Genomic DNA, 23,008 nt, shown 5'->3' with positions numbered 1-23,008 from the left:
GTAAATGCTTTCACACGCGCTCGAATGTTGATCGCTGATCGCTGAGAAACTCCTAGAGGCTACAGAAGGCAAAATGATAAATGGTCACCATCAGGGATCGTCTAGATAAGGCGAAGAGAGCGTCATGCTAGCCCGTCTATGCTTATGCTTTCATATGGGCTTGGTGCACGGCTTGTGGGCTGCAGCTAGAAGTCAAAATCGCTAGAGGCAGGTTAGATGTTTGACCAGACAGGATGGTACAGAATTCAGACCGTCATGCGACTGCTGCAACGAGTCCCGATTCCCGAACGAGCGTGGTCTTTCTAGTCATAGGGCATTCAAGATCATGATGTACAACCTGGTAACGTGCATATCATGATCAGTTCTTTTGAACGTAAGAACTCCCCTAGCATATCATACCTAGTTATAGGGTGTAGGGTGCAGGTCTCCCATTGAGAAACGCGTGAGCAATCGCGTCCAGGACCCAGTCGCTCGCAATTATAACCTAAGTGTAACCGTGAGACCTCTGCGTCGATGTGACCGTCTCGACAGCTAATGGGACCATCAGCGGAGTCGTGTCAAGATCGTCACTCCTTCAGGTCTTAAACTGCATACCAGACTTCGCGGTCAGGTCTCCTGCTGGCGTGGACAGGACCAATCATACTTCACCCGGGGTCTCTTAATCCGAAAGGAGCGATTCTGAGGGGTGGGGACCAGAGCAGGACCGACCGCTTCAGATGACACTTGCAAATCAATCGGTATCCTCTCGGGTCTCGAATGGTCATCCAAAGACTGTAATCCATGATGAAGAATCACCTTTCATTGGCGAAGGGGCTGGACGGAGTGACCCGAATTTCCTGACGAGGGACGCAGCGGCAATGGGTGATACACAGGAGGTCGACATGGAGAACAATGGCACTGCTATACCCGCGACTTCTCAAGCTGGAAGCTCTGCAAGCCAAACGAGCCATTCCGTGACAAAGGAAGCTACGTCATCTGGAGAGCCGGGTGCTGCGAGTGACGGAGCATCCCGCCGAGCTCGAGCACGACCGAAGAAGAGCCTCAAGATCTTGGCTCCTTTGCAAAAGGACGACGAGGCGTATGGTTCATCACGAGCTGGATCACCCGCATCTTCACTGGATGGCAGTTTCAAGCCAAGGCGTAACGCTCCCAGGCTGTACGTGCGAGTGCAGCAAGTGATGCTCCATCTATCCAATGACTGCGCTGATATATTTGATACGTCACAGCTCCGTGAATGCGTCAATACGAAAACCCGATGATCCTTCCATATTCGAGGATATGATCCCCGAGGTCAACATGCAACCACCGTCATCTCCCCCGCCCCAGGCTCCTCCCGACGACCCAGCTCTTGCCCCTCTGAAACCATACGATGCATCGCCCAGATCGATTTTCCGTCCCCCACCATCTGCGGCTTTGGCCATCTTCAACAAACCCCCGTCACCTAGCTTTCGTCTGGCTTTCCGTGGCCAGAAATTAGCAGACATACCTGCTAGCGGCTCTGGCAGCTCGCTGTCTTCCCTACCGACGAGTAACTCGGGCTTGTCCAGCTACCTTCCGGCAGAAACTACCCCCTTGACAGCAGTGTCCGCGTCCCTTCATCCATCGACCGCCGAATATAATAACGATCAACAGGAAGCAGAGTCTAGTAGAAGTGTCATGCGAGCGACTACCCCTCAGATGATGGGGTCGGTCGTACGGGCCACTCGGGGGAGTCTTGTTAGCACCGATACGTCGCCGTATGCGATCAAAAAGGCGGTCGTCAAGACTGCTGTGCGCAAGGGCAAAGCGAAGCAGGGAGGCCCTGGCTCCAGCCATGAAAGCGTAGTAAGTCCCCCCGTAATGGACCTTGTAACATTGTCGCCTCAAGATCACTTATCGTATTTTGACATGACCTCATCATAGCCGAACAACGATTTCTGCTCTGCTTGTGGTGGGATCGGTCGGTTCCTTTGTTGTGACGGTTGTCCTCGTTCGTTTCACTTCATGTGTTTGGACCCGCCACTCGACGTGGACCAGCTGCCTGAAGAGGACGAGTGGTTCTGCAAGCAATGTGCAGCCAAGCGGATAGTGAGTACTTAGAGGGTCAGGCGAAGTTTACAGCAGTTGATGATAAAGTCTTCCGTACAGCCAAAGAACCTCCGACAACCCAAGCAAGGCATGTTCGGGCCTTTGATGAGATATCTCGAAAATACGAACCCTCAGGAGTTCAAGCTTACCGAGGACATCAGGAATACATTTACGAACAGTGAGCCCTGGGTCCTGTATAGTAATCGGACAGAGCGAGATCAGCTGGAACTGACCTTGTTCTCTTTGCGCTTGTTTGCGGTCAGTTCAAACTGGGTATAACGGCGGCTATCTGGAAAATCACGAGCAAAAGCCAGTCAAATTTGAGTAAGTCTTTCGCTCATCGTCTCTCTGCATGACCGCAAACTGATTTCGTATTGATAGCCGCTCTGGATTTCCCGAGGAGAAGGATGTATACAAGCTCAAATCAAAGGGCAAGACTATCACTTGTTTCCGGTGCAAGGGCTCTGCCGCACCGACGGGCCCAGGTGTGGCTGCAGGAGTAGCTATGGGGAGGAGGATACTCTCTTGTGACTATTGCTCGTTGCACTGGCATCTAGATTGCCTGGATCCGCCACCTCCGACGATGCCACATCCGATGCGGAAATGGATGTGTCCTAATCACGCCCAATCTCTTCTTGTGAGCGGCTTATTGTGGTGGCGATAACACTTGGATGCTGACGTTTGGATGACTCCGGAACTGAAGCCCAAGAAGCGGACTTTGAAGACGGGCATGACCGAGGAGCTAGTGACTCGCCCGGGCGTGAAGAACAATGGGATCATCGAGATCCTCGATCCAGAAGGCGAGCGCAAGCGCATCGAGTATGAGAACGCGTATATCAACGGTAAACGTTACAAGATTCCCGAGAGGATCATTCATCTGGATTTCTGGAGCAAGATCGGCAAGTGAGTGATTGATATTTTTCGGATGTTGTCTGCCACAGTATCTTACCCCTTTGCGATAACAGATCCAACGAAGCTGCTTCTGCCGAAGGCAAGCATTCCGCTGAATTTATTTTTGGGGGACAGTCGCCACTGTCTACTGCTCCTTCAAGTCCCATCAGCGAACGGGACAAACCGTTGCCAACGGACGGTCTGAACGAGATGACCGATGCCGATCTAGAACCGGTGATACGTGGCTTGCTCGAGTTGACTAGATCTCAGCAGCGGTTGAACGGTCCCGACGATGAGTTGACGAGCGAAACTGCGCTCGTGGCCAATCCTTCGTTAGGTGATACGGAGCGGGTAGACGACGACGACCAATCAGTCCCACGTTTTGCTCAATCATCAAGGCCCGCGAGCGTCTCACCAGAAGCGGAGGAATCTGTCGCGGACGAACTCATCGTAGAAGAATCCAAAGTGGAACAACATGTTGTCGAAGCACCTATCAAAGGAACACTTGTCGTGGAACAACTAGTCGTGGAACAACCTGTCGAGAAACAACCTGTCGAGGAACAACCTGTCGTGGAACAACCTGTCGTAGAACAACCTGTCGAGGAACAACCTGTCACGGAACAACCTGTCGTGGAAAAACCCGTCATTGAAGTCATTGAAGAACCCATTGAAGTCAAGACGCCAGAAGAGGTAGCGCAGGCAGAATCGCGCGGTGAGGAACCCCAGCCACCTAGCATGCCAGACTTGGATACGGTCATGGATGATCCCCCCGCTTCACCTCCCAAGCTTGAAGCGCAGATCGACCTGCCTATCCAAGCGCAACCAGCAGCGCCAATCCTCGGGGACGAAGACATATCGATCTTGTTTCCTGATCAGCCGTCGGCTGGCTCAGTTGACATCCCTTGGATGGATCTAGATCCTACCCTCTCTTTGCAAGATATCCTTGAGGCGGAGTCATTGTCCGAGCCGCTTACAGCGGCGGCGACATCGCAGCCTGTAGAATTGGCGCAACCAAAGGAATCAATGCAAATATCACAACCGGCACTACCCACAAAATCCGTTCATTCGGTACAGGTTCTACCAAATCAACCCGACCCCAGGCAAACTGCCATTTCCAGCTCAGCTACAGCATCTGGGCTAGCCCTGCCTGCACAGAGAGCTTCACGCCCTGTCACCAGGCTCCGGAAGATCGCGCCTGCACTACCGGAGAAACTGCCCGAACCCATACTGCAGCCCTCGGAGAACGGGGTTCTGGCGAGGGGGACGGCCGCTGCACCCGCATCGGTAAGCTTCGCATGGTCATCAGATACATGCACGTGGACTCTGCTAATCTACTACAGTCGATGCAGCGGGTCAGCAGTACCAACGTGGTCACGCCGGCTAAACGCACGATATCGCAAGCTGCCTTGACGCTGGGCCCAGCGAGGCAAAGCCCATCGAAGCAGCGGATCATCTCCGCTGCAGCTCCGCAAGGTTCACAGGAAGGGCGGACCGTTGGAAAGTCGGTGTCCAGCGCAGCTCAGGGCAGACTGGATTCGCCTCAGGCAGTGACGGTCGGGCCTTTGCAGGCTTATGCCAACCCTGGACATGACCGCCAAGCTTCAGCAGGCAGTTCGTCACTAGCGAAAAGTGGGTCAACGCCTACCAAAATTACGCTTAAGCTTCCCGGACAGAGCCAGCTGTCAGCCAGAATGGCTTCTGCAAGAGCTGGCTTGACCGGGTCCCAGGCGGTCCCGCTGCATCCTGTGCAATCGAGCATGAACCCTATTGTCAATGGTCACAACGCCTCCCCGGCTCAGCCATGATGACCGGACACTAGACTAAATCACGAGACGCCTTTGTATGCCCTTCCGGGATATCGAAGCCCACGAACGAATTGACGACACCATGACGATTGTATCTACACGATTGACAACATGCTGAACCGTGCAGACGGCTTGACAAGGGGGACGGGCGATACGTATTCGTGATTCGTCTTGGGAATGCCAAGGGGTAACAGTTCAGCATATCGAGCATCGCTTGGCTTCCCCGAATGAGCTTTTATATAGCTAGTGGCAGGATATAACAACAGCTGGGTTTTGCGCAATTCGTTGCCCGCAACCTCCTGCGTGGGAGCAACAAGACGATCAGTCAGAGGCTGAACGACTCTGGGGCCTAGATGGATCTCTAACGTACGGATAATCCAGCTTGAGCGCCACTCGCGATTGCTTCCAGCATAGAACGCTGATCTGCGGGCAAGTCCATCTGTTTGTCTTTTGCCAACTTGATTGCTCTGCTACCGAAGTCTTTGCACACATCTTCAGTGGCCGCTGAGCGATATTCAATCGGAAGCCCACTATCAAAGAGCGCCGTTGCCATTTCTTGCAGGGCGAAGATCACACCATTGCCGAGATCTATGGAGGTCGTGTTCGATCAGCTCGATTGTTCGGGCCGCGATATAGCCTCCTCGAACGTACCGACACTGCGAGTCTCAGGCACAGATCCAGTGATCGCTTCAGCGAACACGTCAAGTCCGTCTTGTACTGTTCTCTCTTTCCACTCGGTCAGGGACGCCATATACACGGAATCCAGAGCTGAAGCGACATCTGTAAGCATGTGAGAGACCTGCTTCAGCGGTCCCGAGATTGCATATCTGTGTGTGGTCCCAACGTACCCCCGACTGCTCGCTTGTTAAGCAATAGTACAGACATCGCCTTGGACTGAGTCATCAGAGCGAGAGCCAGTCGACCGATGAACAAGCAAGTACTAGCACGATCGGCATCGACCCCACTGTGTTGCCGGACCATCTCGAGGGATTTTGATATGTCTTTGACAATGCCCTGAGCGGTCTGCGTTGCTGATTTCCGGTAACGGTCGAGCAATACAGCGTCTTCGGGGTCCTCCTTCAAAGACCGCAAATCGGATCTGATTTCAAGCGCCATGCGTTCCAGCTCGGCCAGCCGTCGGTCAAGAATAGGTGTTCTGCTATGCAAGCGCTTCTTAAGGGTTGATGTGAATGCTGGTAGCTCCGTCGAAGTGAAAGAAGAGTTGACCGATCTATGATCAGGGAATGTGATAGGCGCGAAGAAGGACAGGGAGGGATGTAGGTCTACGAAAAGCAAGTAGTCCTTAGTTCAAGTCGCGTGGCATCGGCAAATAATTGCTTACCTTGCGCAGCGTTGTTGTTTCCTGCCATCAACAAGTCTATATCGTCCTGCAGTCCATCCTCCAGCGCATGAGCGGTAGCATCGAGCCGATTCTGCCATATACTCCGAGCGCGATCGACGAAAGCCGTTGACAGAGCATGGCTCAACCGATCCAACTCTTCGCTGCTGAGCTTGTTCTCCTCCAGACTCCTTAATCCAGTCAATACCGTCGAGAATTGCCGCTTGACTTGCCAGACGTCTGTCACAGTCTCGAGACCTCCTAGCCAATCTTTGGCTTGTGATTCCAACCGCTTCAAGCTTTGCTCAAACCAAGTATCTAGCGCGGTTTGAAGTTCCGACTTGTCGGTACCTTCTCCTATACTTCCGATAAAAGGTGAGAAGTTTTTGATAGGTGCCGGAAGGTACGCTTGCAAGATCTGCGACGAAGGCATCGCTCGTAATAGGCTTGCAGCAGAAACACCCCCCGCTCCGATCACCTCTCCTCCGTTGTCGTCGCCCGGCGTTTGTATACGCTGCATCAAGGTCTCGAGCATCGATTCGCCGTTTGAAGATAAGATTACTGCTCGAGCGGTGACGACAGTCTCCCAAAGCAGCTTGACGCTGTCCTCAAAGATCTTGCTAGCTCTCGCTTGTTCCGCCAATCTCTTCCTCTCTTTCGCTTTCGCCTTCCGAGCAGTACCATCTTCACCCTTGGCCGACGAACCGCTGTTCGACCTCTCCAGCCTCCGAGGGGCGGGAGAAAGCGAACGTAACATCTCGGCAGCGTTCAGACGGGAATCTTTCCTCGCGTGCCTGTTCTTGCGGCCGGTTTCCTCTGGTAACGCAGATCGAGGGGTGATGGGGGATCGTCCAGCTCGTTCAGTCGAACGTCCAAAGGTGAACCCGACAGCACTCGTTCGGCCCTGCACAGCGCCGGTATGGATATCTTGGAGAGATTTGGCACGTTGGGCTAGGAAGATGTCCAGGATCTCCGGTAAAGGGTTGTTATGGGCTTCGAGAAGTAGAATCGCCAGAAGCGCATTTGCCAGTGCCTGTTCGTAAGGCGAGCCTTTAGCTCGAAAAGAGCCGGCGTCAATAGCTCGGTAGCTCGATTGCTTACGTTCTGCGCTTCTTTCGGCTCCAGCTCGACAGCCCGATCCCGAAGCGAGGTCGTCGCCCTTTCGACAATCTGACCACGAAGAGGAAGGAGAATCTCCCACTGCTTTTGTACTAATGGCAGAAAGGTCTGTCGTTGTAAGCCAAACACTCTGGTCAGCACCATTCCGTTAGCAAGCACATAAATATAGAAGGCGATACCAACCTGATTAGTAGAGCCCTTCTCATCCGACTCGGCGCCAGAAGAGCTGACAAGCTCCTCTTTGACGACTCTTGTCAGCAACCACAGATATGCAGCTTCGAGGAATTGTTTCCCTGCCAGGTACGAATACAGAGCTACACGCGATGTATCACTTCCGGGTCAGCTTAAGGTGAGGTTGTCGACGCAGGAACGGGACTGACCTTCAGGCACATCGAGAAGAAGCTTGACCGAAGCAGCGGTAGGAAGTTGGTTCTTGACGTCTGATAGCGATTCCAGAATGTCCATTCAAATTATGGACACTTTGCTTTCGAGAATGCAGCTTATAGGCAGACTTACCAGCCTCTTTATCCTCCGCTCCTACCAACTTCAACCTCGCTGGGACATCCGTCTTCCGTTCCTTTTTCTCTCCCGCTTCATTGTCACCGGAGACATCCACCTGTCCATTCCCATTCGTGCCGATAGTCTTGGGGCTGGCGCATAGGCTTTCGATGTGTTTGAGAGTGGTAGAAAGGCGGAGGGAAGAGTCTCGAAGTTGTGAGATTTGGGAGGTTGAGAGCAGGAGATCTCGGTACCTCTCGCTTTGAGTGAGAAAGAGATTACAGACGAGCGTTAAGAGACATTCTAGAGCTCGATAGATCGCTTCTCAAGGCATACCTGACCATATTCCTCAGTTCTCCCTGCTTTCCAGCAGCGCTCGCTCGAAGCAACCCTTCGACCTTCTTCACCTCCTTGACGTTTAGCCTCCGAAAGACCTCGTCTGGATCCATCGTAGCCCACTGCCCGTCCTTCCCCGTCATGCCTCCCGGAGCCGAAGACAGGTATTGCGGTTGCGAATTGCTCCTCCTACCAGCGGGTCCGGACATTGTGCTGGCAGCATGATGATGCTGCGAATAAGCCTTGTTCCGCTTGTTTCCGAGGGTGTGGATCGTCTGGCCGGAAGACTTGCGTCGAGATGGACCACCAGGACGAGTGAAATTCTGTCCCCCGCTGAGAGGTAGTGGAGTGATGCTGGTGGCTGGTGATAGGGGAGAGAGGGGTGAAGGGTTCTGAGAAGGGTTCGCTAGGGTATGCCGTGGGGAAGGAGCGAATGCCATGTTGGGCCGCTGCGTTGGCTGTTACCGGCAGAGGAACCTGTGTCTATTCGGGGGGTAGATTCGCCCACTTAATCCTCCTAGAGTGCTCTGTGAAGGGATGAGATAGGATGAGATGATGCGAAGTAGCTTAGACATGAGTAGTAGGTAGGTAGGATGGATGGATGGATAGGATCGGACCGAGGTCGGGCAACTTGCGCGGGGGAAGATGCAGCGAGAACGTCGACCGACCAACAACTTTTTCCCTAACAAACTAGTTTTACTCTGCAAGCACTTCTGTGACTCTGTACTTTCATCGGCATCGTGGTATAGAGGTTACACAGGAATCTGCAAGGTACCCCAGGGTATTTGCCTGCCGCCATGGCCGATCTCGAAGAGAGCTGGCGAGCTCTCCTAACGTGGATGGACGAAAAGCACGGCTGGAACAGCTCGGACCTCAAGGTCGAATGGAAAGACGTCCCAGGTGAGCTCTCTCGCAGCTCAAGTCAGATCTAGAGCTGAGTTTTTCGTCTTCCCCCTGGTTCATAGGAGCTGGACGAGGATTGTTTGCGAGCGAGGATATCTCGGTGAGTCAGAACGCTCTTCCGTCAGGCAACTAGCAAATGCATTGCTAAACCATCTGACCCAGACCTCGCCTGAATCATACAGCCTGAAACGACACTCCTGAGGTTACCACCTTCTGCGCTATTACACCCACGCAACATCTATGCTCAACATCCCAATGGCCTTCCACAAGGGATTTTTCCCAAGGACGTCATCCCTCAAGCACGATCCATCCGCCCGGGTAACGGCCGGACAACGTCAGGTCGACTCATCCATACGGTCCCGAGGGAAGGAGGAAAGCGTCAAAAAGCAGCATCAGTCGGTTTGTCCGACAACTCTAGAGGATCCAGTATACAATCCTCCAGCCCGCCTGCAGCTGCGAACGGGTCGGTCTCTGCCCGGACGGATGCTGGCAGTCTTAACTTGACCACAACCCAAGTGCTGAGTTTATACCTGGCGCTATATCGACCCGTCCCGACAAGACGGACTGCCTCAAACTCGCCCTGGCTACCTTACCTACGCACGCTTCCCGAGAGTTTCCGAGATTGGCATCCGCTAACATGGACAGTCTCTCCAACTGCCGGCCGGATACCCTTACGTCAATCCGTGTCTGCTAGCAACGCCGACCCCTCGGGTACGATGGACTCGCCAGGCACCAGCGAGGATCTGACATGGACTACGCTTCGTGATCTCGCGAGGGATCATCTTCCGCCCGTCGTCAAGACCAAGTTGGAAGATGTCTCGAGGCGATACGAGAGGGATAAAGAGAGAGTGGTCCAGGCCATGCAAGATCTTGCTCAGAAAGCCGGAGCGGAGCCGGCGCACGATTGGGTTAGGGCATGGGAAGAGGTCGTGGAAGAGGACTTTCTCTGGGGATGGTTGAATGGTGAGCTCGGGATGCTTGCCGTCATGCCCTGTGTAGTTGCAAGAGGTGTTGAGTGAACTGCGTTTCGTATCACCCAGTGAACACCCGAACTTTCTACCTTCCCCTAAACATCGCGTCCCATACAATAAAACCACAAGCGAATTACCGGCTCAAGAAGGAGGACCTCGACGCGGAACAACAAAACCATACCATGGCACCGGTTTTGGATTTCGCGAATCACTGTCATACAAATTATCGTAAAGCGTGTCTCGCTACCAATATCGCGCTCGTCCGGACCATCACTCCTCCCGCTAAAACGAAAACGAAACGACCGAAGGACAAACCGGAAAAGAAGCGTTCGAAGGCGGACGCCAACATGTCGGATTCGTCTTCCAGATACGACAGTTCCGACGCAGGAACGCCTCCGGTCATTCCCCTCTCCGACCCATCGGTAAAGGTCAAAGCGGATGTCATCTCGGTCGCAGATGCCCCCTGGTCCGCTCGTTCGCTCCACTTGGTCGCTCCAAAGCCCAAGGGGGACGAGGAATCTCCCAGTGTAGAGATCAACAATGGGGAACGGTGGATCAAGAAGGACGAAGAGGTCTTCTTTCCCTATGGAGGGCATGATGATGAGACCCTCTTCACGGAATACGGCTTTGTACCCTTCTTTCCCGGTGAATTCGGGGAATCCGACGATGATACCAAAATGAGCAAGGGGGTCGAGCTCGGAGGGAATCCGCATGCGGCCGTGTCGGTTGATCAGCTGGTTGATAGATTATGGCTCAAGGTCGACCGTGAGGGTCGACGGGCGAAACACGAGTTGCTCGATATGCAGGGATACCTTGGGTGAGTAATTGAGGATGTTCGATGTTGCATGAACGGGTGGCGAGTAAGGTCCGCTGACAGATTGTGGTAACATCAGTGATTATACGTTGCATACACATCCTGCGCCAGCGCAACCTTCACACCGGCTGTTGCCAGCTCTAAGATTGCTGCATACGCCCATCCCGGCCAAGACTGTCGACGCTTACGTCGAACAGCCATACTTCCCCGCCGCGTCGTACTCGCTGGCATTGGCGGAATGGTTGGATACGCTCTCTGGCGTGAAGGAAGCCATGTCCGCGGACATCGAAACGAACGTCAAGAATTCCCTCATAGAGCTGTGTGACCTTGTCGAGCAAGACGCAGAAGAAGGACTCTTGAGCCTCGAGACCAAGAGATCACGCCTCAAGGAGAGCAGCGACGGGTCCAATGAAGGAATGGACGCGGTGAAGCGATTGTGGGAAAGCCAACGGAGAATAGGGAGACTCGTCACGAGTAGTGTGATTGCCGGCACCGCCTTCTGAATTATAGATACAGTTCTCCTGGTTGCAAGCAACAGATTATACATGGTCAACCTAGTTGGGAGGCTTAGCAGCTTCGTTTTCCGGATGTTGTTCTTCTCCCTTCAGCCAGTAGGCCTTGAGCGGTTTCCAAGGCCCACCCATGTACTCCCACCTGAACAGCTTGAAATCAGCTTCGGAACTAATTTCACTCTCCCTACCCAGTACTCACAACTCGAATCCTATCGCTCGACCGACCTGTTGGCCATTCTTCTGGCCCGGCTGTTTCATCTCCTCGAACACCTTGAGCACTTCCTGCAAGCACTTGTCTACTTGCTCCTCGTCTTTGGCCTTGTTCAAGATGGTGACATGGGGTTTCCCTAAAGGCCGAGCATCCTGATCGGTAAGACGATCATCGTTGCTCTTGACTCCTCGGTTGAGCGAAGTCAGAAGCTCATGATGAATGTTCTCTACCGTCGCCGACGGCCGCTCCCTGACGTTCACCAGCACCCCGCGTTTTCCCATCGCTTTCGGTTCCCCAATGAACACGTCCCATCCTCCCGTCGTAGCGCAAATGTGATTCAGGTGTTGATTGAGTTCGTTGATCCGATGAGGAGGGATGGCGTGGAAAAGAGTGACGTGTGCCGAAAGGAAGTTTCTCGATGGGGGAAAGTATTTCGATCGCAAGTTGGTCAGGAAGGCATGGCTCGCCTTGTCCAGCGTGAGCGTCAAGATCAAGGGGTTTCGCGGTATGGGTGCTCCAGGCATTATGAAGTTGTTGGCAATTATCTCAAAGTATATGAAGGAACACAAGCGATGAATGGCAGAGTCGCCGACGCAGTAGTAGGGCTCTAAGTGACTTTGACCAAGCTGGACCAAACCGCACACAAGCTCGATCGGCGATCGGGAGATGACAATGATCACGTGACTAGCGAAAGATACGTCATAGCGGAAACGTCAATCTCATCTCATCTATACAAGCAGTCATCTACAAGATCAAAGGGCTAACAGCCGGTCCTGTCAACATGCGTGCGGTGCGCTTTCCTTCGGCGTCTTCGTGCAGGTACCAGCAGTCCTCCAACCTGACCCCAACTTGGCCAACGATGTAGATGCCAGGCTCGTTCGAAAAGGTGTTTCCAGGTACCACTTCGTCGTAATTCGAGCCGACTAGGTAGGGCGATTCGTGACCTTCCAGACCGACGCCGTGACCTAAGAACAGTCATGACACTCCACCTCAATAAGCAAACCCAATTTTGAAACAGGACACCCTTGCTCACCGAGACGATGTGTCAACCCGTTCTTCTCTTCTGCCGAGGAACCTCGGTCGCGGATCAGCTTTCGAGCGGCCTCGTCGATACTGTGTCCCGTAGCTCCGTGCTTGACAGCCGCATCCAAGGCCGCCCCTTGAGCAGAGTGTACGGTATGCCATAGTTGCATTTGTTTGAAACTAAGACGGGTGTCTTTCAAGGCAAATGTCTGATGTAGGTCGAATCAATTTAGCTATGTATAGGACATGTGAAATGCTACCAGACGACTTACCCTGGTGACATCGGCAACGTAACCTTTGAAGGTACCGCCAGCATCGATCAAGATAAAATCTCTATCGGTCAAAACCCTGTCCGTCCCGCTTCCGTGGGGTAATGCCGCGTTTTCTGAGCAGAACCAATCTCATCTATCAGCACCGGCACAGATCAGGCGGAGGTGCGAGGGTGATTTCACTCACCTCCGAAGAGAACCAATCCTTCACCGTCGGGCATACCCAGAGCCGCAAACTCTTCCCGCAGGATCGATCCGACCTTGGTCTCGGTCATCCCAATTTCGATCGTCTCGCGGGTTCTCCTGATAGCTTGTAGTGTGAACTGTACATATAGCAAACGAAATGAGTTTACTTGACAACATGTATCTGAGTGTTTGAGCGCTGTGAACTCACATGATTGGCACATTCTAGCAACTCGATCTCTTCAGCGCTCTTCCTCTCTCGTAGACTCGAGATCTTCGGATCCGCTACGTCCAGGTAGACGCCGTAATGTTTCCGAGAGTCAAACTCGTGTGCGATTCCAGACGAGACGAACGCCCTGACGCCCGGATCGAGGTGGATCTGTACAGTCTCGCTCTTGAAGTCCTCCTCACTGAGCCCAGAAGACGACTCGATGTGCTGCGCGAGAACGGCATAAGGGGATTCGTCTTCCTGCCAAGCGATGTATTCGATAGTGTACGTCGAATCGCCTTTGACGACGGTCTCCACCGCGCTCTGTTTCCTCTCCAACATCCAAGCTGCAGGGGGTTGTTTCGCAGGGATCCCGAACAGGGGCAAGATCCTCGCTCGATCTTCCTCAAAGTGCGGGGTAAAGATCTTTAGGTTCGCCCCCGAATTGCCCTCATGAGAGGATTCGACCATGAAGAGGAAAGGTCGTTCGGAGAGGCTCCATTCGGATTTGGAGATTGACGTGAAATAAGCCGACGTTGCGGAAGGCTCTGACATCCAGATCTGACGTCGACCTTCGTCCTGCTCTTTAAGCTTGTTCAAAGTCTTTTGGAGCGAATCGAGCCGGTCGAGGTAGGTCGGAGCGGTGATCCCAGGAAGACCATGACACCTCTGAGCGATCCTAGCAAACTCCCGTTCTTGTCGTTGAAACACGGATGATTGCTTTCGAGTGGATGATGTCGAGTAGAGGGGATTGTTGAGGAGGAATTGTAACACGCCGAGTAGGAAGACCAGGCCGATGAGGGTCGTCTTCAAGGTCGATGCCCAGGATAAGGATGAGAAAGGGAAGGGCGATTTCTGTCGTGATCGGTCCCCGTTGTCGAACAACGGTAAGAGGAACTCTTTATCCGTCGAAGCGCATGATTGTAGTCCGGGAGGAACCTGTATCATAAGGGACAGGAGCGAGGTCAGCTTAGAGAAGGGGAACACGCCGAAGATGCCCCCATGACTGACTGAGTCGGGAACGACCATCTTTTCGTCGATGCCAGAGACGACCCTACCCTGAGGTATCGTAACCGGAGCAGTAAACTTGGGGGTCTGGATATACAGACTTGTGGTATGCTTATTTCTCTCTCGCTCCAGAGCTCCATCGTTATGCTCATCGAAACCTGACCGACCGAGGGAAACTACGGACCGAGCACTGCTACTGATCCGGCGTTTATGCGTCGTGTATCGCTCGACCGTAGCGGTGCTCACTCCAGGTGGATGAGCGGCACGAGGATCATAGAACAGGATATCGGTTGAGGGTGACATGATGAGTCGATCGATGTCGTGGTGTCGTCCGTGATCGATGCAGGTGGAAAGAGGTCGAGTTACAGGACTCGTTCGTATGACCGCAGGTCGTGAGATCTCCGAATTGGTTCCCGGCATCCTGAAAGGCGTCGGTTCGAGTCAGATCCTGGCTCTGATTTATCTTCGGGCTGATTTTCTGCCTGTCTTGTGTTGTGTGTCGTGATGCATTGATCCCCTTTGTCTAGAATGTCGAGGGTGGCTGTCTGTCAAGATAAGAGGACGAGCGAGGGTGACGGATTGTGAGGTCGTCCCCCTTTATGATCCCGCCCGGACATGGCCGATCCACGGGGGAGGGAACAGGAGGATCGTCTTACACCCTACATCCCCTCGGATCGATCGTCCTCGAGCAAGGAGCTTAAGAATGATGTGAGAGTGCCCTCGTGCTCATCCGCGCATGTACCTCCACTTTGGTCTATGATCTATGAAGGATTTCCAGAAAGTCTTGGCTGACATCGGCGGGTCATCGGGTCATGCATCGCTGGCGCGCGAGTCGAATGATTCATGAAACATTCGAATGGGATGAAACACCATGAGGAGGTATGCATAAGAACGAGTACAAATCAAGTGCAAGACGGGCTAGAGACTTCATTCTGGGATGCAGCCTGACTCTTATACTCATCGAGAATCTCCTTTCTCAAGACACCCAACCGGGCTACCTGATCCGCATAATCTTCGATACTGTTGAGATGCCGCCTCGAGAAATACACGTGTAGCTGTGGCCCGGACTTGCTTGGATGAGCAATTACCTCTTCGTGCCGAGCAACTAGAATGAACATGAGGCTACTATCTTCACATTCGTCGTATCCAGAGCACCAGTATGTGGATGTGCCGTATCGTCTCGGAGCACCGTTCCTGGATACGAGCGATTGGTCCTGACCGTAGAGCCCCACGTCCGTACTCAAGACTGCAGGTGGGTCCTCGAGTTTTGTAAAACCCAGATTGGGCAACACTTCCTCCGCGAGATCATCCGTGAATGATTTTTCCTCTTTTGGTGGCGGGTTGAGAGGGTAAGCACGGTTAAATACACGGTAGCTGGACTGTCCGGAATTTGCATGCTCAGTCTTGTCTGAGCCAGCAACTTCCGTCCCGGCGTGTTCGGTTCCTTCAAACAGAGAGGTGGTTGGAGGAGCGGTTTCTCGAGATCCCGTCTCAGTCGACGTAGCCGGTGGCTGTTGATCTTTGAGTGACTTGTCAAGCGGCATGTTAAAAAGACGGGATGGGCGGAGTGTGTCCTGCAGATGTAAATTGAGCTTGAACGAACGAAGAAGTGTGACGCATCGGGCCAGGCCAGATGGAACGGAATCGATGTTCACTTGGCCCCCTCTTATATGTCCCAGTATCTAGCCGAGAAGTAAGGCATGCAGCGTTCTTGGTCTGACGGAGTGACGAGATGCATGCTCTCCTTTCAAGCTCTCAAACACGCTTCTTCAGGGGTCAACATGATTCAGAGGGATGATACAGCCCCCCATTTCAACGGTCTATGGTGACGCGAAGTCGCGTGATGTCTTCAACAGATAACAATGGGTGTAACACTAGTGAAGCGTATCTGGACATGTTCGTCGGGAGTCGCCTTGCCTTGATGTGTCGCCTCTGACATATCATTGGATGGCGAATCATCAGCCCTTGACACTGATCTGACCCGGAGGGCATGCGGCGCGCGGATCGAGGTCAACCATATGCGATGTGAAACAAGGACGAGAAATGCAATGACTAGCGCTTGAAGCCCCACCGATCTGCGGGTACTGCTAAGACGTTGCTCACGATGTACAAGAAAACGAAAGGGAAATATAGGTATACGGTCCGAGTCATCATGCTTCGGTCTGGGATGCATCGCAAGCAGCTCGAAGGATCTCGAGCGCCACATGCAGATCCATATCGTCCGGTGAAGAATCGTCCAGAAGCCCCTTCTTGAAGACCGTGTAAGCGTGTTTCGAGATCGACTTGTTCAAGTACATCAGGTAGACCGCGCCAGGAGCGGTTGCGGCGACCAAGATGAAGTCAGCAGTGTCACGGCGCACGTATGCCATCCCTGCCCCCAATACAATCACACGACTGTCAAGTGACAGTTTCTGGTCAAGGGCATCAACGGTCTCATGCGCTCCCTTGGAAACCTTGCCCGAGACAGGAGTCATCATCTGGTTTCGAGCAGCTGTGATAGGATCCGCCGACTCCGCCACGACTACTTGTAGACCGAAGGGAACTTTGTCCCAGCCACATTCAAAGTAGCCGTTCTCCGTCAACGCAGCCTCGACGGGATTCCTCGGAAGATCTCCTCCTCCTTGAGAAGAATCCTGGGAGGTTCCGACCTCTGCGTTTGCTTCCGATGGCGTGACAGACCGTATTGAGTTGGTAGAGGCCACAGAGGCGGATCGAGTACTGGCGGCCCCGTTCGTAGGCTCTGTAGCGTTTGCGTTGTGGCTCATGGATTCTGCAGGTGCATCGGTCAGTCGAATCGACGACATGGTGAAACCTCGGGTGTGCTGGGTTGTTGCGATCGATGGATCGATGATGAGCTGTTACAAGCACGTGACCAACAAGACATTGGAACGGTGAACTACACCTACTCATATACATATAGCGCTTTTCCAAGGGTTCCATGTCGCCAACGTTCTTTGATCTTGGCCAGCGACGTCATCATGGTATTCCTTTGTGAGTCTCGGCATCACGCGCAAACGATAGAAAGTCAGCGGGACTGTCAGGGAGTACAAATAGAGGAAGGTAGTATGCAAACCAACACTAAATCTATCCATGCTCGCGTCAGACCATGATGTCATTGACAATGGATCGCGATCACATAAACAGGGAAATACCGGGAGAATGTTCTGCCGTGTCTACATGTCTTGGTCGCAGTCAACGTGAAAATCTACAATCACATACCATACCGAGGAACTACGGAAGGAAACGTTTCACGAGGTTCCGCCGTCCTGACCTTCGGCAAGTTGAAGTCTTTGGCGACACCTGAGGGCTTCCATCGGGCAGTTGTTAGTTCCGATAAGCCGAACATGACCGACAAGCGACAAGATAATTCAAAGCTCTGCGATGGTTGCCTGCTATCATCGTCAGCAACCTTTACAGTGATCAAGCCTTGACAGGCCTAAGAGCAGGACGCAAGTGTCGGGATCAAGGCGGACATGAGGTATAATAGATTGCAATTAGTTATCGCTATGCTAAGTACAACGGTTCTCAATATTCATCTGCTTGACGCACGTTTCCCAAAATGACACTAGACTCGGGCCGATATCGTTCATAAGACCCAAAAACCGCCATCCTTTACCCTTCGCTTTCAATTCTAACCGATAACTGAGTGAACCTTCCCGCTACGTTTCACATGTTCTCCATGACCTCAGTTTCCACCCTCAAGCACGACTCGATCAGCGCCAGGTGAGCCTTGTGGTTCAGCTGTTTGGTGCATACGCCCTTGATGATCCCGTCTCGACCGATAAAGAACGTCTCTCGACCTGACGATACCGAAGTGAGAAGGAACGAGATACGAGGGGGTTAGCATATGGCAGCAGCGAAATCGTAGAAGGTCAGCTCGGATGCAGCACGACAAGGAAGTAAAGGCGCTCACCTGGAATGAACCCGAGCACCTTGGTCACTCCATAAGCTCGTCGTGCTTCCCCAGACGTATCGCTCAAGACCACATGGTTCAGGTTGTGATTCTGGACAAACTTGTGTTGCCGCGAGATCGGGTCTACATTTCCGGAAGGGGGGCATTTTTGACCAAGGGCTTCAGTACGTCATAGCAGCCAAAATATTGTCAAACCGATGACGCACCTCCAGAGATCCCGATGATTTCGAAATCGTACTTGTTCAGATACGAGAAGACCGGGTTGAGATCCCTCGCCTCGTTGAATGCGCAGGCCTGCAATACGACATAATATCGTGTGATTCATGTAGCGCACCATCAGAGTTCGGCCCAACCTCTATAACGGATTGAAGAGTCGAGACACTCACCTCTTTTGTGCAGACGGGGCTACCTGCGCGAGGAAATACGTAAAGGGCGATGGCCTGCATGGCGATACGAGCAAAGAAACAAGATAACGATCAGACAAGCTTTCCACGACCAATCGTTTCATTGAAAGGTGCGGAATAGGTCAGCTCACCTTCTGCCCGACAGGAAGTTCGTACAGGTTTCCATTGGCGTCCGGCAGTGCGATGAAGGGGGCTCGTTTGCCGAGCATCGGGTGGGAGAAGGGCATCTCGATGGGAAATGGTTTTCGATATTACGTTGGAGTAGGACAGAAGAGTTAGGTCCCGTCTAGGTTCCTGTCTTAAATCTCGTTCGTGTTCGGGGATCGTGCGAGTTGTATAGGGAGAGACGAATGTTCGAGCGGATTGGTGCAAGTAAAACCGCGGATTATCTTGGTTTCGTCTGCTTGTTTTGGGCAAGAAGTGGATCGAAGGCGATCTGCAGATCTGCAGTATGGGTGTTGCTTGAGATCCTTCTTTTCGTTATGTCGATCCGGCTTGTAGACTGTGCGGTCGTGCTCCTCGCTGGCGGGATTTCTTGTTATGGTTGTCGTTTGTGCTCTTTTGTTTAGGTCGAGCGAACTTTATCAGGTAAGAAAATCAGGTGGGGTTGTTCGTGCAAAACATCGATGACTCTGCGGTCCCCCTAGTCTTCTTGCTGTATCTATCGAGCACATCGAGGCTCAAAAGAGGAAAAGAGCCTCCAGAATAGCCGGGGTAGCATGCAATGCATGCAATCGATCCCCGCTCGATCAACTCCTCGGATGGATTCCGCCCTCTCCCATCAGAAAGGCACGGATCAAACCATAAAAAGTACCGAGAGATGGGTAGCCACGTTGCGTCATCTAGCGCGGAACTATCTGCGACGGCGCATTCACAGAGCAGGGTGGCACGGGAAAGAGCGGGAAGGATGGAAACCTTGATCGATAACAACCTTCCATTTCGACGGGTAGGTCGCGTCGCGTCACGTCGAGGTCGCGTTGGGACCGGCAGTGTAGTTCCCCGGCTGTACGACGACCAGCGAGGCCGTCAGCTCGACTACCCCGGAAAGCTTGAATCTTAGCGATCAAGAAATCAAGCGCAAACTCCGGTACGCCTTCGTCCTCCTCACATCCGGGCGGAACGTGGCAGTCACGGTATGTCCCAACTCCTAGCTCATGCTCGATCATGGCGACTAAATAAATCATGATTATATAGCGCGTGTGCCAAAACCCGCGTCTGCGTTGCTAGTGTCGTACAAGATATAGAACCGAAGCACCCTGATCACTAGTGGCTAGTGATACGCCTCAGGACCGATAGTGGTACAAGCATGAAAGGTTTTTGGTTACCCTCTTCGAAGTGATAAGTTGCAAGCAAGAGGCAAAGATAGTCGAAAGGGAATAAACAATTGGGCAAGAAGGGCAGCTCCTCCCGCGCGTCCGTCGTTCAGTCGTCATACGGTAAAAGGGAACAAGGTTCATGACCTCGCTCCGATAATCGAGAAAGATCCTGAAGCATTATGTTGATGATAACCACCGTTATTGCCGTTATTGCCATTGTTGTTCATGCCATAAGTCTGAGCCTGAGGTTGAGCCTGTGGCGCGCCCCGGCTCGTCACGGCGAATCGTCGTGTATTCGTAATCGAAGGAGGTCCGGTAGGATTGAAGGTCTTGACGAACCCGGCGGTCGGCGGACTACGCTGGATGGTCGGGACGATGATTGGAGGTGGACCCGGGTTGGATAATTGATGGTGGTGGTGTGCGGGTTCTCGAGGGTTGCCTTGCGGATCCGGTGAGTTTGTCATTTGTTTAGCTCGTTCGGCAGCTTGCATCTGAGAGCAACCAAAGACCCACGCGACACAGATCAATAAGGCATCTTGTACATCTTGCTTGTTTGGACTGACCTCGTAATATCCGTAATCGTGCAGCAAGCTCGTCTTTTCCCGATAGGTCGACATGATCCTCATCACCTCGACTCCGGCATCTCTCAAGAGTTCTTGCGTGTCACGCGAGTTGGTGATCGGCTTCTGCTCGGGCATGTTGAGCAATCGAATATGTCGCAGGACGCTGTCAAGACCAATGTAAAAGGTCCAGCCGATAATCAGTCAAAGCACGCTGCCGATCGAGTTCACGGCGGATCACGTACGCATTAGGAATGTCCTTGACAAAGATCCATTTCAATTTCATGATTCCCTTCCATTTATTCTGCGCCCAAACCGTCGAGGACTCGTTGTAGTTCACACCACTGAGTAATTGCGCCATTCCGCAAAAGTGACCTCTACAAGCACCAAGCCGACACTATCAGCTCATGACAACACCGCGATCGAAGTTCAGCCGCCACTCACGATCCGTTGACGGAAAAGAACAGGTACACAGGACCCTTGGCCTCGCTGAACGCCTTGTCCAACCTCTGGTTGCCAAAATTGGTACTGCTCCAGATCTCGTGCTTGAGCGACTTTTGAACGTCGTCCTCAGTGAACGATTTGATCACAAAGTAGCGGGCCTATCCCAATAAGCACAATAGGTTCAGTATCGTCGCACCGTAAATATGGCTCGCCAGCTGAATTCGATACTCACCTCGGCGACCTCACAATCGAACACGGCCGGGTTCAACCCTCGCTTCTCGACCATCTCCCTGACTTCACGCGCAGCAGCCTCGGCGATTTCGGGCGGGATGTGAACGGCTGGTCCAACATTTTGACTCCCGGCGATTGGGGCCGACTTGGGATAAGCATGTCCGGCACTGGGTGGCCTGCCCGGTCCCGTGTTCTGCGGGGAAAGCATGTGGGCCTGTTGTACGTCCGCCTGACGCTGCATCTGTTGCAGTTGCATGGGATCGGATTGGGCCGACAGTCCGTAATAGTTCGGGAGCGAGTTGGCCGCCGGGCTCACGCCGGTCACACGCATCCCGCCTTGAGCATAATAAGGCCCTGCAGCGTTGTATCCCGAATTGGAGGGCAAGACCGAGTAACCCGGCTGGTTCCCATAGCCCATCTGCACAAACCCAGGTTGAGCATTCATGGGCCCTTGTTGCAATTGCGGACTCGCCGAAGCATAATCTTGACGCTGATAGAAGTCGTTTCCGTGCGATACATGCCCCGGCTGTCGATCGTACCCTGCCACACCCGCGTTCATCCCATCGACGGTACCAAAAGGTACCCCATAAGCTCCTTGAGCGATGGCAGCGCTTCCGTACGATCTCGTATGAGAATGACCTTGACTGTGATCGTACGTGGCTTGAATCGAGTCCCCTAGCTGGGACTCGATCGTCGAAGCCGTAGCAAGACTCGCCAGTCCTGCCGGAGCAGCCATGAGACCCGGTGTAGATCCAGGAGGGGCGATCATCTCGGAACCCAACTGCATGGCCTCCATGGCCTGTAACAACCTCAAGCGTCTGACCGGGTCCATATCGTCCAGTCCCACCCTCTGCTGGCCCCGAGCTTGGGTCTGGCCTTGACCTTGACCTTGAAGCTGGTTACTTCCAGGCGACTGTCCCTGCTGCGCCTGCCTCTGCTTCAACTGGTTTAGCTCGTCCCATCCGTCATTCCCATCGTACCCCACTGCGGCATTCGACCAAGCGCTCCTTCCAATCGGGCTCGTCGGGGGTACGTCCAGACTCGTTCCCTGATCACTCCTCTCCCTCTCCCTTTCCTGTTGCTGTTGAGGCTGTTGTTGCCCGGTCGACGTCCCGGTCCGATTCTCGATCGCCAAGATCGCTTGTGACCTCGCCAACCGGTCCGCGACTCGATGAGACTTGCCATACCCCTGTTGTAAACTTTGATGTCGCCTCAACATGGCCGCGGCTCCTTCTTCCCCTGTTCCATCCCCACCGACATCACCAAGAAGACTTGACCCACCGGCGCCCAAGCCGGACGAGCCTCCCTGGTACTGTTGTTGATGAGGAAACGGCCCATGCCCTAAATGAGAATGCGCCTCCGCCTCTGTGGGAGAGATCGGAGACAGATCGTTCCACCCTCCTCCATACGGGTGCAGCGTCGAGTTGGAGTTGGACGATGTTGCGCTCGCCGGAGGGGATTCCAGGTGATACATCGATTGCGTGTATGCGTGCCCTAACCCTACTCGTTCTCGACGGGGTGCGGCGGGATTCGAGTACGTCGACCGGAGCGAGTTTGATTTGTACAGGTGCGGATGAGAGAGGTAGGTGGGATGCAGGGCCGAGCCTTGATCGGTTATTTGGGTTGTGTAGGTGCTGGGAGAGGTAGAGCTATGGGAGTGAGACCGTTGATGACCCCCCATCGGGACGGTCTGTTCCTGCGAGACGAGAATTCAACGGATGAGCTAGAGAAGAAACTCTGATGATGCAATGTTTCTCACTTGGTCGTCTCCGCCCATCAATCCCGCCGGTCGGCTCCTCCAATCCTTCTTGTCCATGACCTGCTTCAGACTACTGCTCCTGCCCAACGCCAAAGCGCTCCCACTGCCAGCGCCAGTGTTGGTAGACTGGGTATCATAACTGGGCACGATAGGCGGAGGTCCTTCTTCAGAGATGGACGGGTGTCGGGAGGAACGAGTCGACCCGGATCCTGTTCGGGAGATGG

General features: G+C 53.3%; 9 protein-coding genes across 9 annotated transcripts; 2 read left to right on the top strand and 7 right to left on the bottom strand.

The window, feature by feature from the left end:
- Nucleotides 1-857: 857 nt before the first annotated feature.
- On the top strand, nt 858-4,763 carry HD553DRAFT_345771 (uncharacterized protein; the record flags this gene model as incomplete). The annotated part of the gene is made up of 9 exons (XM_046183131.1): nt 858-1,156; nt 1,227-1,824; nt 1,903-2,067; nt 2,128-2,245; nt 2,331-2,391; nt 2,449-2,704; nt 2,771-2,970; nt 3,033-4,242; nt 4,308-4,763. 9 exons carry the CDS (start codon nt 858-860, stop codon nt 4,761-4,763), a joined length of 3,363 nt encoding a protein of 1,120 aa, XP_046033113.1.
- Nucleotides 4,764-4,766: 3 nt separating this feature from the next.
- On the bottom strand, nt 4,767-8,276 carry HD553DRAFT_363390 (uncharacterized protein). The gene is made up of 11 exons (XM_046184028.1): nt 8,056-8,276; nt 7,825-7,979; nt 7,602-7,661; nt 7,405-7,535; nt 7,234-7,329; nt 6,704-7,135; nt 6,106-6,580; nt 5,612-6,046; nt 5,415-5,543; nt 5,134-5,351; nt 4,767-5,062 (listed from the first exon to the last, which is right to left on the bottom strand). Exons 1-11 carry the CDS (start codon nt 8,262-8,264, stop codon nt 4,859-4,861), a joined length of 2,544 nt encoding a protein of 847 aa, XP_046033112.1. The 5' UTR covers nt 8,265-8,276; the 3' UTR covers nt 4,767-4,858.
- Nucleotides 8,277-8,776: 500 nt separating this feature from the next.
- Nucleotides 8,777-11,302, top strand: HD553DRAFT_318905 (uncharacterized protein). Its single transcript, XM_046180943.1, has 5 exons — nt 8,777-8,955; nt 9,021-9,058; nt 9,141-9,921; nt 9,999-10,746; nt 10,823-11,302. Exons 1-5 carry the CDS (start codon nt 8,853-8,855, stop codon nt 11,244-11,246), a joined length of 2,094 nt encoding a protein of 697 aa, XP_046033111.1. The 5' UTR covers nt 8,777-8,852; the 3' UTR covers nt 11,247-11,302.
- Nucleotides 11,298-12,051, bottom strand: HD553DRAFT_352762 (uncharacterized protein; the record flags this gene model as incomplete). The annotated part of the gene is made up of 2 exons (XM_046183718.1): nt 11,455-12,051; nt 11,298-11,397 (listed from the first exon to the last, which is right to left on the bottom strand). The coding sequence occupies exons 1-2, from the start codon at nt 11,988-11,990 to the stop codon at nt 11,298-11,300; spliced, it is 636 nt and encodes a 211-aa protein (XP_046033110.1). The 5' UTR covers nt 11,991-12,051.
- A 159-nt stretch (nt 12,052-12,210) lies between these two features.
- HD553DRAFT_345767 (peptidase M24, structural domain-containing protein) lies at nt 12,211-14,460 on the bottom strand (the record flags this gene model as incomplete). The annotated part of the gene is made up of 6 exons (XM_046183130.1): nt 12,211-12,431; nt 12,500-12,698; nt 12,762-12,874; nt 12,946-13,081; nt 13,153-14,088; nt 14,161-14,460. The coding sequence occupies 6 exons, from the start codon at nt 14,458-14,460 to the stop codon at nt 12,211-12,213; spliced, it is 1,905 nt and encodes a 634-aa protein (XP_046033109.1).
- Nucleotides 14,461-15,059: 599 nt separating this feature from the next.
- On the bottom strand, nt 15,060-15,701 carry HD553DRAFT_345766 (uncharacterized protein; the record flags this gene model as incomplete). The annotated part of the gene is made up of 1 exon (XM_046183129.1): nt 15,060-15,701. The coding sequence occupies one exon, from the start codon at nt 15,699-15,701 to the stop codon at nt 15,060-15,062; it is 642 nt and encodes a 213-aa protein (XP_046033108.1).
- A 606-nt stretch (nt 15,702-16,307) lies between these two features.
- HD553DRAFT_345765 (uncharacterized protein) lies at nt 16,308-16,961 on the bottom strand (the record flags this gene model as incomplete). Its single annotated transcript, XM_046183128.1, has 1 exon — nt 16,308-16,961. The coding sequence occupies one exon, from the start codon at nt 16,959-16,961 to the stop codon at nt 16,308-16,310; it is 654 nt and encodes a 217-aa protein (XP_046033107.1).
- An 862-nt stretch (nt 16,962-17,823) lies between these two features.
- On the bottom strand, nt 17,824-18,701 carry HD553DRAFT_345764 (thioredoxin-like protein; the record flags this gene model as incomplete). The annotated part of the gene is made up of 5 exons (XM_046183127.1): nt 17,824-17,957; nt 18,071-18,193; nt 18,277-18,364; nt 18,457-18,510; nt 18,606-18,701. The coding sequence occupies 5 exons, from the start codon at nt 18,699-18,701 to the stop codon at nt 17,824-17,826; spliced, it is 495 nt and encodes a 164-aa protein (XP_046033106.1).
- Nucleotides 18,702-19,927: 1,226 nt separating this feature from the next.
- Nucleotides 19,928-21,233, bottom strand: HD553DRAFT_277559 (YT521-B-like domain-containing protein; the record flags this gene model as incomplete). The annotated part of the gene is made up of 4 exons (XM_046178000.1): nt 19,928-20,516; nt 20,596-20,727; nt 20,795-20,952; nt 21,027-21,233. The coding sequence occupies 4 exons, from the start codon at nt 21,231-21,233 to the stop codon at nt 19,928-19,930; spliced, it is 1,086 nt and encodes a 361-aa protein (XP_046033105.1).
- Between the last annotated feature and the right edge of the window lie 1,775 nt (nt 21,234-23,008).

This window comes from Filobasidium floriforme (assembly GCF_021052385.1).
Source record: "Filobasidium floriforme strain CBS 6241 chromosome Unknown HD553scaffold_26, whole genome shotgun sequence".
Lineage (NCBI taxonomy): Eukaryota > Fungi > Basidiomycota > Tremellomycetes > Filobasidiales > Filobasidiaceae > Filobasidium > Filobasidium floriforme.
This window is presented reverse-complemented; position numbering and strand designations above follow the sequence as displayed.

What these genes read in the sequence shown, in the direction of transcription:
- HD553DRAFT_363390 (XM_046184028.1), bottom strand. Translation starts at nt 8,264, where the DNA reads ATGTCCGGACCCGCTGGTAGGAGGAGCAATTCGCAACCGCAATACCTG. An exon ending in CCTCGCTTCGGGATCGGGCT is followed by an intron (nt 7,136 to 7,233) that starts GTCGAGCTGGAG and finishes CCTTACGAACAG; the next exon opens with GCACTGGCAAATGCGCTTCT. An exon ending in GCAAGATCTTTGAGGACAGC is followed by an intron (nt 6,581 to 6,703) that starts GTCAAGCTGCTT and finishes AACGGAGGAGAG; the next exon opens with GTGATCGGAGCGGGGGGTGT.
- HD553DRAFT_318905 (XM_046180943.1), top strand. Translation starts at nt 8,853, where the DNA reads ATGGCCGATCTCGAAGAGAGCTGGCGAGCTCTCCTAACGTGGATGGAC. An exon ending in TTGCGAGCGAGGATATCTCG is followed by an intron (nt 9,059 to 9,140) that starts GTGAGTCAGAAC and finishes TGAATCATACAG; the next exon opens with CCTGAAACGACACTCCTGAG. An exon ending in TCTCTGGGGATGGTTGAATG is followed by an intron (nt 9,922 to 9,998) that starts GTGAGCTCGGGA and finishes CGTATCACCCAG; the next exon opens with TGAACACCCGAACTTTCTAC.